This window comes from Sturnus vulgaris, chromosome 8, assembly GCF_052056855.1.
Source record: "Sturnus vulgaris isolate bStuVul1 chromosome 8, bStuVul1.hap1, whole genome shotgun sequence".
Classification (NCBI taxonomy): domain Eukaryota; kingdom Metazoa; phylum Chordata; class Aves; order Passeriformes; family Sturnidae; genus Sturnus; species Sturnus vulgaris.
This window is the reverse complement of record NC_142250.1, coordinates 2,301,088-2,316,312: the sequence shown is the minus strand read 5'-3', so window position 1 is coordinate 2,316,312 and position 15,225 is coordinate 2,301,088. Positions and strand designations below refer to the sequence as shown.

Below are 15,225 nucleotides of genomic sequence, written 5' to 3'. Positions count from 1 at the left end.
CGTGCCAGGAGCATCCTTTTCCCCCAGCCCCTTTTCCCCTTTTGGAGCAGAGGTTTTGGGGGTGTCCCCTGGCTGGGAACAGCGGGAGCAGGTACCCGGAGCTGTGCCGGGCTTGAGGCACAGCCGGGGCCAGATGTTTCCCAGATGTTGCTCACTTCCTGTCTGGCCTCTCCGCATTTAGCTCTTTATGTACTTGTTTGTTTTGGACTACAAACAAAATAAAAAGGGGTTTTTATAACCCTGTTCCCATGGGGCTGCGAGTTCAGGATATAATCTGGAGTCTATTCACTATTGTCTCCATCCCCGCCTGCCCTCGGTGTCGTCCCCGGGCACGCCGAGACTCACGCGCTGCTTTTGTTCAAATCCTGCTTTTCCCACATGACGTCTTCACCCCACGGACCTTTTTTTTTTTTTTTTTTTTTTTTTTTTTTTCCCTCACGGCCACTTCCAGCTCCCGGGGGAGCTCTGGGAACATCCCTGGCCGCTTTGGGATGGAGGCTGGAGGAGGAAACGCCGTGTTTCTCAGCCTGGAGCTGTTCCTTGCTGTCGCTGTGTTGTTAGGAGGGCTCTGCAGAATTCCCGAGGGTGGGAAGCTCGTTGGAAATCACGAAGTGATTCCTTTTGTGAGGAATTGTAACCGCTTTGCCTCGCTGAGGATGTTTGGAGAGGGAGGGGGGGCGGGATGCAGAGGGTGCAACAGCCGTATAGACCACCTGAAAAAGAAAAAAGGAAGCGAAAACGCTGTGTTTGTACTTGAATCAGGTTAAAAAATGGTGTTATAAAAGGGAATGCTGTCGGCTTAGGGGTAGGGAGGATGAAAAAATTATCTAAAGTATTGTTTTGGCATGCCAGGAAGTTCTGTAGGTGGTCACTATATCTAAAAAGTGTTACAAATAAAACCATGGAGTTTTTCACTCCTAAAAAGATGGATCAGAATCTGTCCTGCTCCGTGGGCTTGTTTGGTGGATGCTCCTCTCCCTGTCCCCCTGCATCTGGGGACATCCACTGCAACACCAGCCTGGCTCAAACCAAATGAACCTGGCAGCTTTGCTTTAAAATGTGTATGTTCAGCTCTTTCTGCTCTCCTCACACTTCATTTATTTTTTTTTTTTTCTGCCTGTTGGGGTTAAGGCCCCTTTTCCTCTTTTCTTTCTCCTTCGCTCTTAATTGCCTGTTAAATAATTTAAATATTTAGGACTAAAGGGCTTCAATTATCCATTAATTTACATTAGTAATTTATATATCAGGCTGAATGGACACACTGTTAGTGTAATGGGTCCCTGTGGGCTGGCAGGAAGGGGGCTGCAGTGCATTTTCCTGGAAGCGTGGATGTTTCCTTACACCTCCCAGCCTGGGCATCGAGTGTGTGAGAGGGACCCCTGCTGTGGGGTTTGGGGTCTCATCTCCTCGGGATGGAGGTGTTTGGGTTTCCAAGGAGGGTTTGTGGGGTTTTTTTTTTCCACTTTTAGCTCTGCTTGCAGGGGTTTGGATGTATTGTGTGTTGGAAGCATGGAATGGTTTGGGATTTTCCAACCTCCCTGCTGCTGTCCCAGGATGCTCCAAGCCCCATCCAAGCTGGCCTGGGACACTTCCAGGGATCCAGGGACAGCCACAGCTTCTCTGGGCACCCTGTGCCAGAGTCTCCCCTACTCTCACAGGGAACAATTCCTTCCCCATCTCCCATCCAATCCTGCCCTCTGGCAGTGTCCTGGCACTCCATGCCCTTCTCCAAAGTCCCTCTCCAGCCCTCTTGGGAGCCCCTTCAGGCACTGGAAGGGGCTCTCAGATCTCCCTGGAGCCTTTTCCTGCTCCAGGCTGAGCACTCCATCTCTCCCAGCTTGGCTGAATCCAGGACATCTCCCTGAGCAGGGACAGGGTTCATTTGGGAGGTGCAGCTCAGGGCTTTGGGGGCTCCCTGAGCTATCCACGGGTGCTTTGGGAATGCCTGGGAGCAGATCCAGGCATGGGGCTTAGCCCTAGAGCCCAGTGTCCCCTGGTCAGTGACAGTTGGCTCTTCCCTCCCTTCCCAGGACCGGGATGTGGCAACATCTTTTTTCTGCTTTCAGAAAATATCTGAAGGGGAGGAGGATTTGGGGGTTTTCAAGTGCTTGCACACCTTTGGTTCGAACCCAACCCAGTCCCCACCAGCCCTGGGCTAGCTGGCAACCGTGGTGACAAGTCACGGTGCCGTGGCACTGCCAGCAGCCAGTCCAAGCAGGAATCCTCAGGATCCATCCCTGGGGGGCTCAGGAATCGGGCAGGACAGAGGCTGCTCACTGATGGAGCTCCAGGGAGGTGTAAATTGGAGCCGAGCCGCATCCCGGTGTCGGGAGCCCTGAGCAGGGGTCACTTAATGACTCTGATTAGCCACAGCACAGCCCTGGCTGAAGCAATTAGTGCAAATCGCTGATGGAAGTGCCGAGGAAAGTGCCAGGCTGGGGGCACCGGGATTTTCCCATACTTTTCCCATAGTTTTTCCTTTCCCCCTGCTCCCTTGAGAACTTTCTGCATCACCTCTGGTCCCTCTCTCTGGCTGCACATCCCTCTGAGCCCTGCAGGATCTCACTGCTGTGCCTGGCATGTCCTGCTCCGTTTTTTTTGGAGATGCTCAGTGTGTTTGTCACCACAACAGCTCTGAATTCAACACCCCAAACTTCATTTCACTTCTCGGTATTGTGGTTTTTTTTTTTTTTTTTAAGGTCAATTTTTATCAATACCTTGGAGTCTCGTAGCACCGGGAGAGGGAGAGGAAGGTGTGGGAGGAAGTTTTGGACACAGATGCTTCCAGGTGGAGTCCCCCCTCCACATGGTGGCACAGAGCCCCAAAATTGGGGCATTTCCAGCCTGGGCACTTCCAGCACCACGCTGAGACAAAAAGGATGCCTGTGGGAGTTGAGTTTGGTGCACGGGGGCAGGAATGTGTGTGCCAGAGGACAAAGGGAGGAAAGAGCAGCTCGGTGGTGTGGGAACACGGGCTCTGGCCAGAGAAGAAAAGGTGGAAATTCCCAACGGTGAGAAAGGAAGAAACCTGTGGCGACATGGGGTCCTGTGGTATTGAAATTTTTGAAAGGCCAGAGAGGGGAGGAGGGTGCCAAACAACTCTAGGAAGCTCCTGAAGGCTCCATGGAAATGGGAGCCTGAGGGGAAAAGGCTTTATTGTTATTATTTTTTTTTTTGTAGGGGTTTCCTTCTGTGTTCCTGCTCCCACTCTGGCTGGCGAGGCAGCGATGCCAAGCGAGGGCAGCCCCCAGAAAAACCCCAAAACCTCATGGCTTTTATCAAACCACAGCTTCTCTGCTCGGTGTTAAAGCAGGTGTGAGGTGCTGGCAGCCCAGCTGGCTGCGGGGTTTAGAGGGAAAGGAGTAAAACTAATCAAGGTAATTGCTAAAATCCTTTTTGCCACCGGCTGGACACCTCACAAAGGGCTTGAGGTAGCAGGTACCTGCCCTCCATCCCACCTGCTCCTGGCTTCAGGGATCAAATCCTAACTAGGAAAAGGGGATGGGGAAGCCTTGTCATCTAAGCTAGTCTCACTGATGGTTTGGGGGCTTATTCTTTAATAAGGAGATTGCTGAAAGTGAGGGGAGAGAGAGAGAAATCTTAATATTTGACATTCAGCATCAGCAGGGATTATTTTCTTTTTTTCATTTCCTTAAATCTTTTTCTATCCCTGTTTCTCCCCCTCCCCCCCCATTTTTTCCTTCTGTTTGTCCCTGCAGTAAAACAAGAAGGGAAGAAAAGGGCAGAGAAAGGACAACAAAAAGCAAAAGATTTCCAGCCTCTATTTGTGGTGGTTATTTTGTTGTCGGTTTTTTTATTTTTTTTTTTTTTATCGCAGCAACAAATCTAAAAGATTAAGGGCAAGTTTAAAGACTATTTAATAAAGGGACCTTAATCAGCCTTTCCTGTGATGTCCCTCCCCCAGCTGAATTAATGGGGAATTTGAGGAGCGGGGTGGACCTTTTCTCTTGTTGTGGGTTTTTTTTTAATGATTAAATAACAATAAAGCATTGATTGAAATGATTTCAGATCAGGGCAGCGTTGCTGGCAGTGCCTCTCTCTCTGCTGAGCTGCCCTGTGCTGGGGGGTGGGAAGGGATCCTGGAGAGGGGTGGGAATGTGGAGAGGGGATCCTGGAGGGAGGAGATATCAGATGGAGGTGATGCTGGAGGGTGATTCTGGATGCAGGTGATGCTGGAGGGAAATAATCCTGGAGGGAGATGATATTGGAGGGAGGTGGTCCTGGCAGGAGGTGATGGTGGAGGGAGGATCCTGGCAGGATCCTGGCACAGGGAGCAGGGCCCGTGGATGCTGTGGGTACCAGGGCACTGCCACTGCCAGCCCACGCCTGCACCGAGTGGGAAATGCGGGAGAAGAGTGGGAAACACGTCGGGAAAAGTAGGGCAGCAGCTGGCAGGGAGCATCCTTCCAGCCAGCTTTGGCTTCCCAGGAGGAGAGAGTGGGTGAGAGAAGGACAAAAAGGATGGGGAAAAAAAAAACCAACCCCCAGAACCAAACACACACCTCCTCCCCACACCCAGTCCTCCTTTTGTAGTGCTGTTCCCTTCTTTGCAGCTGCCTCAACTTTTTGCTTCACCTCGTTGCTGAAGCTTCCTTAGGGTCACCTTCTCTGGATTTTGGGATAGAAGGGCCTGGCTGGGTTGTCCCCACCTCGATGTTTGGGTGCTCAGAGAGTGAGCACTGCCCCCTTGCAGCCCGTGGTCCTGTGGGATGTGCCTGCCCAGGGAGGGATGCTCCCAGCTGGGATGCAGAGCATCCCTCTCTTCCCAAGGGGCACTGGCTGGTTCACAGCCCTGCTTGCTGCTGCTGCTGCTGCTGCTGTTGCTGCTTTAAAGTCGCTTTTCGTGCCCAAAGCCAAGGCAGTCGCCTCCAGATTTGCACGTTCAGGGAAAAAAAAAAAAAAGAAAACCCACCCATTGCAAAACAGCCTGAAAGTTGCACTCTCAAGGGGAACGCTGGGGAATTTACATTTTGAAATATGTATGTAATTTGGGTGAAGGGGAAATCGCTCTCTGTCTGCACAACCATCGACTTTCTTTCTCCCAGAGTTAGCATTTTCCAAACTGCAGTGCTCAGTTGAAGAGGAGACCCTTTCTTTATTTTTTTTTTTTTTTCTTCTCTGCGTTTTCCAAGGAGAGCTCGCAGCTTCCAGTTGGTTTGCTGCAGTTTGAAGGATAATTAATAATTCTTTTGACTTTCTGGCGTTAACCAGGGCAACAAGTCCCTGTTTGTTGCTCGTTTCCTTCTCCCTTCTCTCTTTTCTTGCTGGAATGATTATTCTTTTCACAACAGGAGCCCCGGCACACGCCGTACATGTGAATAAACAGCACGTTACCGCCTTCCACGCTGCTGGCTCTTGTTTTTCATGGGCCAAAGCAAATAAATAAAAAGTTCATATAATTATTATATCCATTAAAAAGCAACGCTGTGGCTCAGTAAACAGAACAAACTCGACAAGGGGACCGTGACAATGGAATTAAAGTAGCACAAAGGGAAGTGTCTGTGCCCGGAACAAGAACCAGCGCTAGATGAAATTTGGAGATAGTTTTCCAACAAAACTGCTTCCCTGAAGGGAATGTATAAAACAGCACAAAAGAAGCCAGCACAATAGAGTGTAACAGGGATTTGCTACATAATTCCTCCTCCTTTTCTTTTCTTTCTCGCTTTTCTTTTTGATTTTAATTCGCTCTCTTTTCCGTGGGTATTTTACGGGCACCCGCGCAGCCCACGGCTCCGCTAAAACCAGAAATAAGGAACAATTTACTCCGATCTGCCTGTGTCGTGTTGTAAATCCATATAACGAAAAATGAAGAGATTTGTACCATAAGGGATCTCAGCTGTTTACACTTCTCAGGAGGCTTCGCCTTTGATTATCATAATCATAAAGATAAACAAAGGAGTAGTGGCTCCATAAATGCTCCAGTGTAATGCATAATCAACACGATAAATCTCTCTCTTTCCAGCTCCCAGGACGGGAGGTGCTGCCAGAGCCTGGGTGTTTCTCCTCTGGGGATTTGGGATGGTTGGAATTTGGGTTGGATTCTCTTAGCTGAGGCTGGCAGGGGCACAGAGATGCAGGGATTCTGTGGCAGATGCCCAAGGATGCTGTGCCTGGATGCCCTATGAGAGCATAAAAACTTCCTTAGTTTACCTCTCAGGCCGCTTTGCAAAAACCTGACCTGAGGATTTAGCTAAAAACCGATTTATTTTTGTATTTTTTTTTTTTTATATAACTGAGGTGGGTTTTGATCAGTAAGGCTGTTGCATGCAGAAACATCTGTGGGGCTGCCCAGCTCCTCCTTCCCACCCTTTTCTCAGCACAGACTTTGCTTTCCTTATCCCTTCCCCTGTCCCCATCCAGCCCTGGTTTAATAAAGGTAGGCAGTGAGGGAGGCCAGCTGCAGGCTCTTCCTTTAGCTGGGAGAGAAGGAATCTGCTTTTTTTTTGCTTTTCTTTTTTTTTTTTTTTCTCCAAGGGTGTAATTAGGGCTGGCTGGGTGCACCCCCTCATTACCCACGCTGGGGAGGAATGCTCTCTAATTATGAAGTTTGCCTGTCGCCGGGCAGGAGGGACAAGAGGGACTTCTGACCCGCTGGGAAATGCCCGTCTGTCTGTCTGTCTGTCCGTCCCTCTCGGGCTGGGTGGGCTCTGGGAAGGGATGGAGGGATAGGGCTGGCTCAGGGCTGGATGATGCCAGGTCTGTGATGCTGCTGCAAGAGGGCAGCCGAGGAAAAGGAGCCGGGTTGAGCTCAGGCAGAGATGCCTGGGGGAAAGGTTAAGTGGTTCTTTCCAGGTTTAGTTGTTTATAAAGAGTGGCGAGAATAGAGAGGCCAGATGTGGATTATTCCAGGTGCTTTCCTTGCTGGTGGGAGCAGGAGGGGGATGTGCTGCAGTTTTTGGGGGGCCAGAGAGGTAAAACAACACCCGCACACCCCTGGACACAGCAGCACTCTGGGTGCTAGGTTTCTGCTGAATTACCGAGCCTGGGGTCACCCCACAAGCACAGCATCCCCCCGTGCGTTTCTGAGCTCAAAATCCAACCCTGCTCCACACTGGAGCTGAGGGACACTCATGGAATGGTTTGGCTTGGAAGGGACCTTTAGAGATTGTGGATTTCCAGCCTCCACCCTGGGCAGGGGCACCTTCCACCAGACTGGGGTGCTCCAGGCTCCATCCAGGGATGGGGCAGCCCCAGCTTCTCCAGACAAACCCGTTCCGGGGTCTCACCACCCTCACAAGGAAGAACTGCTTCCTCAAATTCCCCCTTTTCACTTTGAACCCGAATGAACCCCTGGTTATCCTTGCCAGCCCCGAAGGTTCCACACTCAGTTTTGTGGCTTCTGCTGGCAGCTTGGAGATGTCCCATCCCGGGAGGGAGAGGTTAATGAGCCACACTGAGTTAATGAGGCCGGGGGTTACATCAGCCAGCTGCAGCCCTGGGGACCTGTTACATTCCCTGCATCTCACATTCGTCAGCACTTCCCAGCCTGGGTCTGAGCAATCCCAGGCTTTCAAGGCACGGGATTCTGTGGGCTCCGTGCGAGGAGGCAGCAGGGAGAGGGTTGGATGTGCTTCCAAACCTCCCAAAACCATGCTCAGTTACACCCTGTATCTTGGGCTGGCCTCCTTTCTCCCTGCCGGGTCTCCAGTGGGATGTCACCCTGGAGAAGGGGCAGTGGGGCTGTGGCTTGGGGTGGCACTGCTCCACCTGCTGCTGTCCCCTCCTCAGTGATGGGGCTTCGTCTTGGGGCGAGTGGGAGGCTGAGCTTGGGGCAGGGGTGAGAAGGGGGTGCTTGGGGAAGAGGGGATGGTGTTGGGAGGAGGAAGGATGCTCAGGGTGCTTTTAGGAGGGAAAGTTTGGGTGCGTGTTAGCACTGCACACAAAGTTGTCCCAATGGCAGTCTGCCCGTGGCAATAGGACGGGCCTGAACTGGTGGTGCTGGTTCTCCCTGAGCCCAGGGAGGGGCTGGAATGTGGTGGGATGCCTTTGTGTCCCTGCAGGGCTGGCAGCAGGGATGCCCTCGGTCGGGCAGGGATGCTGGAATGGCAGGGAGCCACGCCATGGCTCCAGCATCAAAATGTGCTGGAGTTGAAATGGCAACAGCACTAATCTCTAAATGAGCCCGTTCATCCATTCTCCCTGGAGGCAATGGGAGGGGGAATTTGGGGAGGGGGGATTTGGGGTGGGGGTCGGCCCCCTCCAGCCTTTCAGACACCTCCTGGAGCCAGGCTGGTGACCAGAGCATCTCCTCCATCTCTGTCTCCAGAGCCAGAGCCATTCCCATCCCTGCTGGGGGATTGGGAAGGGGGATTGGGAAGGCAGATGACTCCTCCTGTGGTGCTGGAGATAAGCTGTCATCTATTTTTTTCATTTCTACAGGAGGATTTTAACCCACCTGGCAGGTTTAACTCTTCCCTGGCAGGCCTTCCCAGGAGCCAGCGCCTGCCCTGAGGCAGGCAGGGATGTGGGGAGGTGGAGACAGAAGGGGTTAAAGTGTCCACTGAGATTTAGCTGGAGAAACCCAGGCATCCCAGCCTAATCCCTGCATCCTTACATCGCATCCCTGCCTGCCTGGTACCGGGAGGAGGGACGCTGGTGGCCGTGGGTGATGGGCAGCCACTAATGCTCCTGTAATCTTCCAAATATTTGGAGGGATAACAATTGCAGGAGAGAGGATTTTAACGCTTTCCTGGGGAGGTTTGCTTGGCCATTGCTGCACGGGGAGGTTTTACCACCCGGGCTCGCCATCCCTGGTGTGATGTTGTTGGGGTGATGGTTAAGGCTGGATCCCGGCTCTGGTGCTGCTCCCTTTGGGGGCTGGGGTGGCTTTGGGGTCAGGGATCATGACAAGTTGCAAACGCTGGCAGCAAACATCTGCAAATCGCCCCCCAGGGAACAGATGCTGCGGATAATCCAGCTCAGCCCCAGCAGATTAAAATGTGCGATGAGGGATGGGGAGAGGAAAAGAAGTGCCTGTTCCCCTCCTCCCTTTTCCTCTCCTTGCTCCTATCCCCAAGGCTTTGGGGTTTGGTCCCGTGGGTCGAGCTGGGAGCTGCCCCCAAAGAGCTCCAGACACCCCGTAACGCCATGCCCCGAGTAGTGCGAGACTGTGGGATGGTGACAGCCTGGGACTTCCAAAATAAAAAACCCCAGGAGAGATCTGGGAAGCGGGCACCCACCTCCAGCAGGAAGGAGGGAAGCCGGCAGATGGGAACCCCCTGCAGACGTCTGCCAGGGAGATGATTACAGGCAGCGGAGCGCGCTCTCAAATATTTATTAGTTTGTCACTGCTGGGAGTTTTATTGCTGGTGTGATTGCGGGACTGGAAATCCCGGCTGTGCAGGGCTCCTTTCCTGCTTTCCCATGCAAAGGAATCTCCCGTGCCTGCTGCTCCTGCGGTCACTGTGCCACCAATTGTCACCTGGGGTGGCCTCTGGAGGTGATGGGGTTGCACCACTGGGAAAGTGCCTTTTTTATTTTTTTAAATTTTACAGTTGTTGCTGGGCAGTCAGGGCACACAGCAGCAGCAGTTGTTCCTGCACAAGCAGCCCTGTTTCTCCCCCCCACCGACTGTGTGTGGGGATTTTTTTTTGGGGGGGGGGGGCCCCCATGAGCGTCAGCAGAGCGAGAGGTTTCCCATGCGGCGGGTGGGAACGGGGATGAAAGGCTGGCTTGATGGCTTATGATAAATGTGCCCAGCATGGTTCTCCTCCCTTTTCTCATCCCAAGTCCCCGTTGTTCCTATGCCTTCATTCTTCCCCAGTGTGTTTAAATAACAGTGAGCGTTTCATGCTGGAGGAAAACGCCCTGCCCAGCTGCAAATGGTTTTTTTTTTTTTTTTTTTTTTTTTCCCAGCTAATTTCTGAATGGAAAAATCACCCTCCCCCGCCTTGAGTCCGTGAGTCTGGGGAATCTGTGGGGTTGGGGCTCCATGGCATGGCCCCAGTTGTGAGGCTGCCATGAAAAACCCATCATCCTTTTCCCCTGTCTCCTGTTAGAGCTGCTTTTTTGGCCCCAGATCTTTCCTGGCCAGAAACAAAAGGTCCCTCAGCTGTTGTGAGTTTGCAGGATTTTAACTTTCCCAGCATGCTCCTTGCTCGAAAGGTTCAGGTATTTTGGGTTTAAACCTTAAACCCAGCAGGTTTTTGTAGCCACCAAAAGCAGGTGCTGGCTCTGGCTGGTGGCACCGTCCTATTCCCCACTCTCGTCCCCAACTGTGCCCACGTGGAGAAGAACTTCGAAGACCCAGCATTTTTTTTTGGGCAGACCCCCTTTTGGAGCAGGGTTTGGATGGGATTTTTGGTACCACCAGGAGTGTCTCAGCCCCAAACCTCGTGCTGGGGGTCCGAGGAGGCTCCCACGGAAGCCTTCACCCTTCCCACTGCAGATGATGCCGGTGAGTCACAAATCCAGCATTTTCCTTCCCATCCGGCCGTGACTCATCCCCTCCCAGCTCCTCTTGGATGACCTAAAGTCTTGTTGAGCATCACCGAAGTGGTGATGAGGTGAGAGAGCACAGATCCTTGGTGCTGGCTGTTGGAGAAGGATCTCTCCTCCTGGTCTGATCGGGGCCACGTGCACTTTGGGATGTCACCTCCGTGGGGAAGATCCTTCCCAAAGTGGCTCTTTAGGATCCCCCTGCCCGTTCCCAGCTGCCGAGCTCGGGTCTGACTTTACCACAGGGATGCAGGGAGCATCATATCAGGGAGGTTTGCACACAAGCTCGTGAGTGAAGTTTTGTTGGCTGCCTCTGTTGCCAGCTCGATTATCTCCTGCCAGCCCCCTTTGCCAGGGAATTTAGAGCCATGGAACAAAAAAAAAAAAAAAACCAAAAAAACAACACACAACCAACAAAACAACAACCCAGTGGATGAAAAATTGAGTAGCAAATTTAAAAAGGGGATATTTGCTGCCGTGGCAGGTAAAAGGCTGCTCAGCAGGAGCTTGAAGTGGTCACAGGGAGCAGCGTGGGACAGTTCAGGGTGGGGGTCCCACACCTTGGCATTCCCTGTCTCCCAGCCTGCCACGAGGCCTGGGAAAATTACAGGTCTGCAAATGAGATGGGGGAGGAAATAAGCAGCAGCAGAGAGGTGAGGAAGAGCCAGCCAGAGAGAGAGAGAGAGAGAGAGAAATTAGCCCGGAGTTTAATTCATTGTTTCCAAAAGAGCAGTTAATGGATTATGACAAATGTCCTACCGCTCTCCCTTAGTGCTGTGTTAAATGGAAATGGAAAGTCAATTTTCCTAAATGGATTTTAAACGACTGACCTCGTGCATTTTTTTTTTTCCTCTCACTGATTTTTGCTCAGGAGGAAGCTCGGTCATCTTGTTTTCTTGATGCATCTGATTATATATATATATATTTTTTTCTCTTCCTCCTCTTCCTCACAGCTTGGGATTCTGATTCTCTCCTTGCCAAGGCTGATGAAGGGAGTGGGTTCCTTTCTTTTCCCTGCCAGCTGTGGAGATGTTATCACGGGGCTGGGGATATTTACTGTTTTCCTGCACGCTGCAGTGCCTGGAGTTGAGAATCACAGCTCTGGCTGGGGGAAGAGAGGAGGAGGAAAAGCTCATAACTCCTTTGAGTGTAAAGAAAAGCCTGGAAGATGTGACCTGACTGCTAGTGAGATTCCCAGGAACAACAGGTTAAGCAGCAGCATCCCTGTGCACCTGTGTGGGGGTTTTTATTACTCCTGTGATATTTGGGGTTGATCTTAATGGGCTGGAAACAGATCTCCTGCAGATGATGCTCAGCTTCAGTCAGAGCATCTTCCCAGGCTGCTGCTGGGAATGAGCCACCCTGAGGCTCCCACTCCTGAGGGATAATGTTCCTGTGTGAGCACTGAGCTGCTCACCCCTTCCCAAGATTTTTCTTGGCCTGGCTCAGGCCAGGCCATGACCTCCAGTTGTTTTTGCATTTAGATGGCTTTTGAAAGCAAACAAGCAGGAATATGGAGCTCCCCAGGGCACATGTAGTGTTTCCTGGGATAGTGTGAATCCTGGTGGCACCTTTGGGTGACGTTCTCTGGAGGTGGCTGGGCTGGAAGTGATCTCTCACCTGTTGGCTGATGCTGAAATCCAGGTGTTGGCAGGGGATGAGATCCCAAATGCAGCTCCAGCGAAGGTGTGGATGTCTGAGATTTGTCCTGGGGGTAGGGTCAGCATTCCCAGCATGAGCCCTGCCAGCATTTTGCTTGGAGCATGCCCCTGCATTCCTCAGGGCTGTGAGGAGGAGGCTTGGGGTGGGGGACACCAGCCCCTTTGGAGCCTCTCTGTGTCCCCATGGCTATCCCTGGTCCTGGGTTGGTTTTTTTTTTTTGCCTTTCCGCGCATCCTCGGCCTCTGTTGCGTGCAGGGCAGGGAGGGATCAGTGGGATGGGGACGTGGGACAGCTGCTGAGCCTGTTGGTGTCCTGGCAGGGCTGGAGTACAGCGATGTGCTGCCCGACTCCTTCCCATCGGCGCCGGCCGAGACGCTGCCGCACTTCCTGCTGGAGCCGCAGGACGCCTACATCGTCAAGAACAAGCCCGTGGAGCTCGTGTGCCGCGCCAACCCCGCCACCCAGATCTACTTCAAGTGCAACGGAGAGTGGGTCAACCAGAACGACCATGTCACCAAGGAGAGCCTGGACGAGGTCACCGGTGAGCACAGCCACCCCCTCTGCGCTCAAAAGGTCAAAAAAAAAATAAAAAATACAGCAGCACAGGCTTCAGGCAGAAAGCAGAGGAAGGGATTTATTGCAGGGGTAGACATATTTTTATAGGCTGGACCAAAGATGGAGTAAGTTCATTGGTCCAAGGAAGGCGAGCACCTCTTCTTAAACATGCTCTTAGCAAAACATCACGCTCCTCACTGTCCACAACACCCGGTGTCAAACTTTGTTATTAATTCTTTCCCTTTTGTTTTCCTCCCAGTAGCTTGGGAAAACTCAGAACTGCCGTTTCCCCTGACTCTCACCAGCTTCCACACCTTCCCTCTCTCTCTGCTTTTCCCTCTCGCCACATCCTCGCTGCCAATGGTTCTCCTGCAGGCAGACTTCCCAGACCACCGTTGGGAAGGATAAGGATTTGACAGATGTGTATGTATAGCAGAAAGATCTTTGAGTGATGTAGAATCTGAAGGAGGAATAGAAATGAAAGCAAGTTTTGATAGAGAAAAGAAGAATTGCTGAGCCAGTCTTACTGGACAGCTAAGAAGGCAAAGGCTGTGTTAGTATGTGAGTTGGGAGGGATACATGCACCTCAAACAAAAGATGTTTTTACCAAGCAAAAAAATTTTTACAAGCAAACAAAGAGGCCAATGTTACAAATAGAAAAAAGGTCTCAAAATTTTCCGCTGCAATAAAACTGAAAAAACGACTTCTAGCTTAAACTGTAACACACTAACTTTTTGTGATTGGAAAATAGTAACGTGAATGTGGTGATGTTAGTAGTTATGATAGGCTATAGGTAATAGTTAAAGGATTGATTGGTTTTATGTATTAGGATGCTCAGCAAAGAAAAGTCTATAATGCATTGTAACCAGAACTGGAGTGGCTTCAGACAAACCCACAGCTGAGGTGACAGGCTGTGGGCTGGGCTCTTGTCACCCACGACCCGTGAATTGCTGTATCCTCTGGATACAATAAACAGCATTTTAAAGAGCCCCCGCATCCCTCCTTTTGGCTCTTACACATCACCACGGTGCTGTGGCCACCACACCTCCCCCAGAAGCTCGGGGAAGTCACCCTGCCTGATTCCACCCTTCCCCTCGTGCAGGACTTGGGGTTCTTAAAAGGGATTTTGAAGGCAGCATGTTTAAATCTGATTAAAAAGAAAAAAAAAAAAAGGGACTGCTCTGCTACAAAATGCCTAATCAACATGTAGGAGTCATTGCCAGGAGGGGTGGCAAAGGCTGGCAGCTTATGCAGGTTCGCAGAGGGATTAAGTGTTTAATGGGTAATGAGAGCAATTGCAGGTAGGATTTGAAATGCCTGTTGATGGCAAATGAGCTCTTTTCTGCCTCAGAGGATAAGTCAGCCTCTGGCTGCCTGGAGTGGGCTGAGAAGGTGGCTTAGGCATTTTAGGGGGGGTCTGACTCCGTGGGATTGGGTCTGTGCTTTGAAACATCCTGGCATGAGAACGAGATGTGGGGCCGGATATATCATGTAACCGAGTAGGTTTGCTGACACTGGGATGCTTTAGCTCAGCACTCATCTTTTCTGCACCAGTTTTGGTACCTGTGGCTGATCAGGAGTGGAGGAAAACAGCCACGTTTCCCCTGTAGGCTGTGCCCTCTGCAAATCCCTGTGCGTGTGCAGGGCTTTGAATCAAGGCAGCCTTTTGAACTGCAGTGGTGCTGGCTTTGGGAGGCAGGCTAGGCTTAGAAGAGAGACTTCACCAGCCTGGAGGAGCCACCGGTATTTTGACACAATCTCCTCTTGTCCCTGTGGTTTCTCCCACTGCCTTGCCCTTCCCTGGTATCTCTTGCTCTCCACCCTGTAGTACCCATGAGCTGGTCTGTGCTCAGGTGCATCCCTGTAAAGGGGAGATCCTTCCTTTCCTCTGCAGCTTTTTGAGCCTTTCCCCCTAAACCTGCTTTAGCCATTCATGGGGTGTTTTTCCTCTAGAGGAAGAATAGAGGTGCCCAGGCAGGCTGTCCCTTTGCTTCTCTGGAGGCTGACAGGAGCAGGGCACACTCTGTTTCTCTCTTTCAGGGTGCATCTCCACCTCCCAGCTCTTGCAGAGGCCAGATTTGAAACCCTCACCACTCTAGGGCAGAGTCAGTGCTGGTCAGTGACCGAGCAGCCTTTGCCAAGGGGTTTTAAATTTATTTATAACATCTGGCTGCACTGGGTTGAGCCAAAGGTCTGTGTGCCCTGCAAGCAGCAGTGGAGGATGCTTAGGGGAAGATCATGGAACCAGGACAAGGAGGGAGCAGTGGAGATGCCCTGTCACCCTCCCTGCTTTCCACCATTCACAGTCGGGGACTCCCAGCTCTGGTGGCAACATCTGAGCAATGTGGCCCAGCCCTGGGTGGAATCCACTCTTACTAATTTGTCTAATTGCTGTTAGGACTCATTTCTCTGGAAATGACAATGACCTCCTCCCCTGTAGGAGGGGGTCTCATGCCTTAGTGATGTGCAAAGAAACACTTTATTTCATAGACTTGTGGGACGGTTTGGGTTGGAAGGGACCTTAAAGATGATCTAGTCCAACCCCCTGCC

At 51.6% G+C, this 15,225-nt stretch overlaps 1 protein-coding gene across 2 annotated transcripts in view; it reads left to right on the top strand.

The window, feature by feature from the left end:
• Positions 1-15,225, top strand: part of UNC5B (unc-5 netrin receptor B) — a 51,193-nt gene that overhangs the window by 22,854 nt on the left and 13,114 nt on the right. For both annotated transcript variants that reach the window (XM_088168717.1, XM_088168716.1), the window contains exon 2: positions 12,440-12,661. In XM_088168717.1, the coding sequence (XP_088024843.1) occupies positions 12,440-12,661 (222 nt within the window). The remainder of the gene's footprint in view (positions 1-12,439; positions 12,662-15,225) is intronic.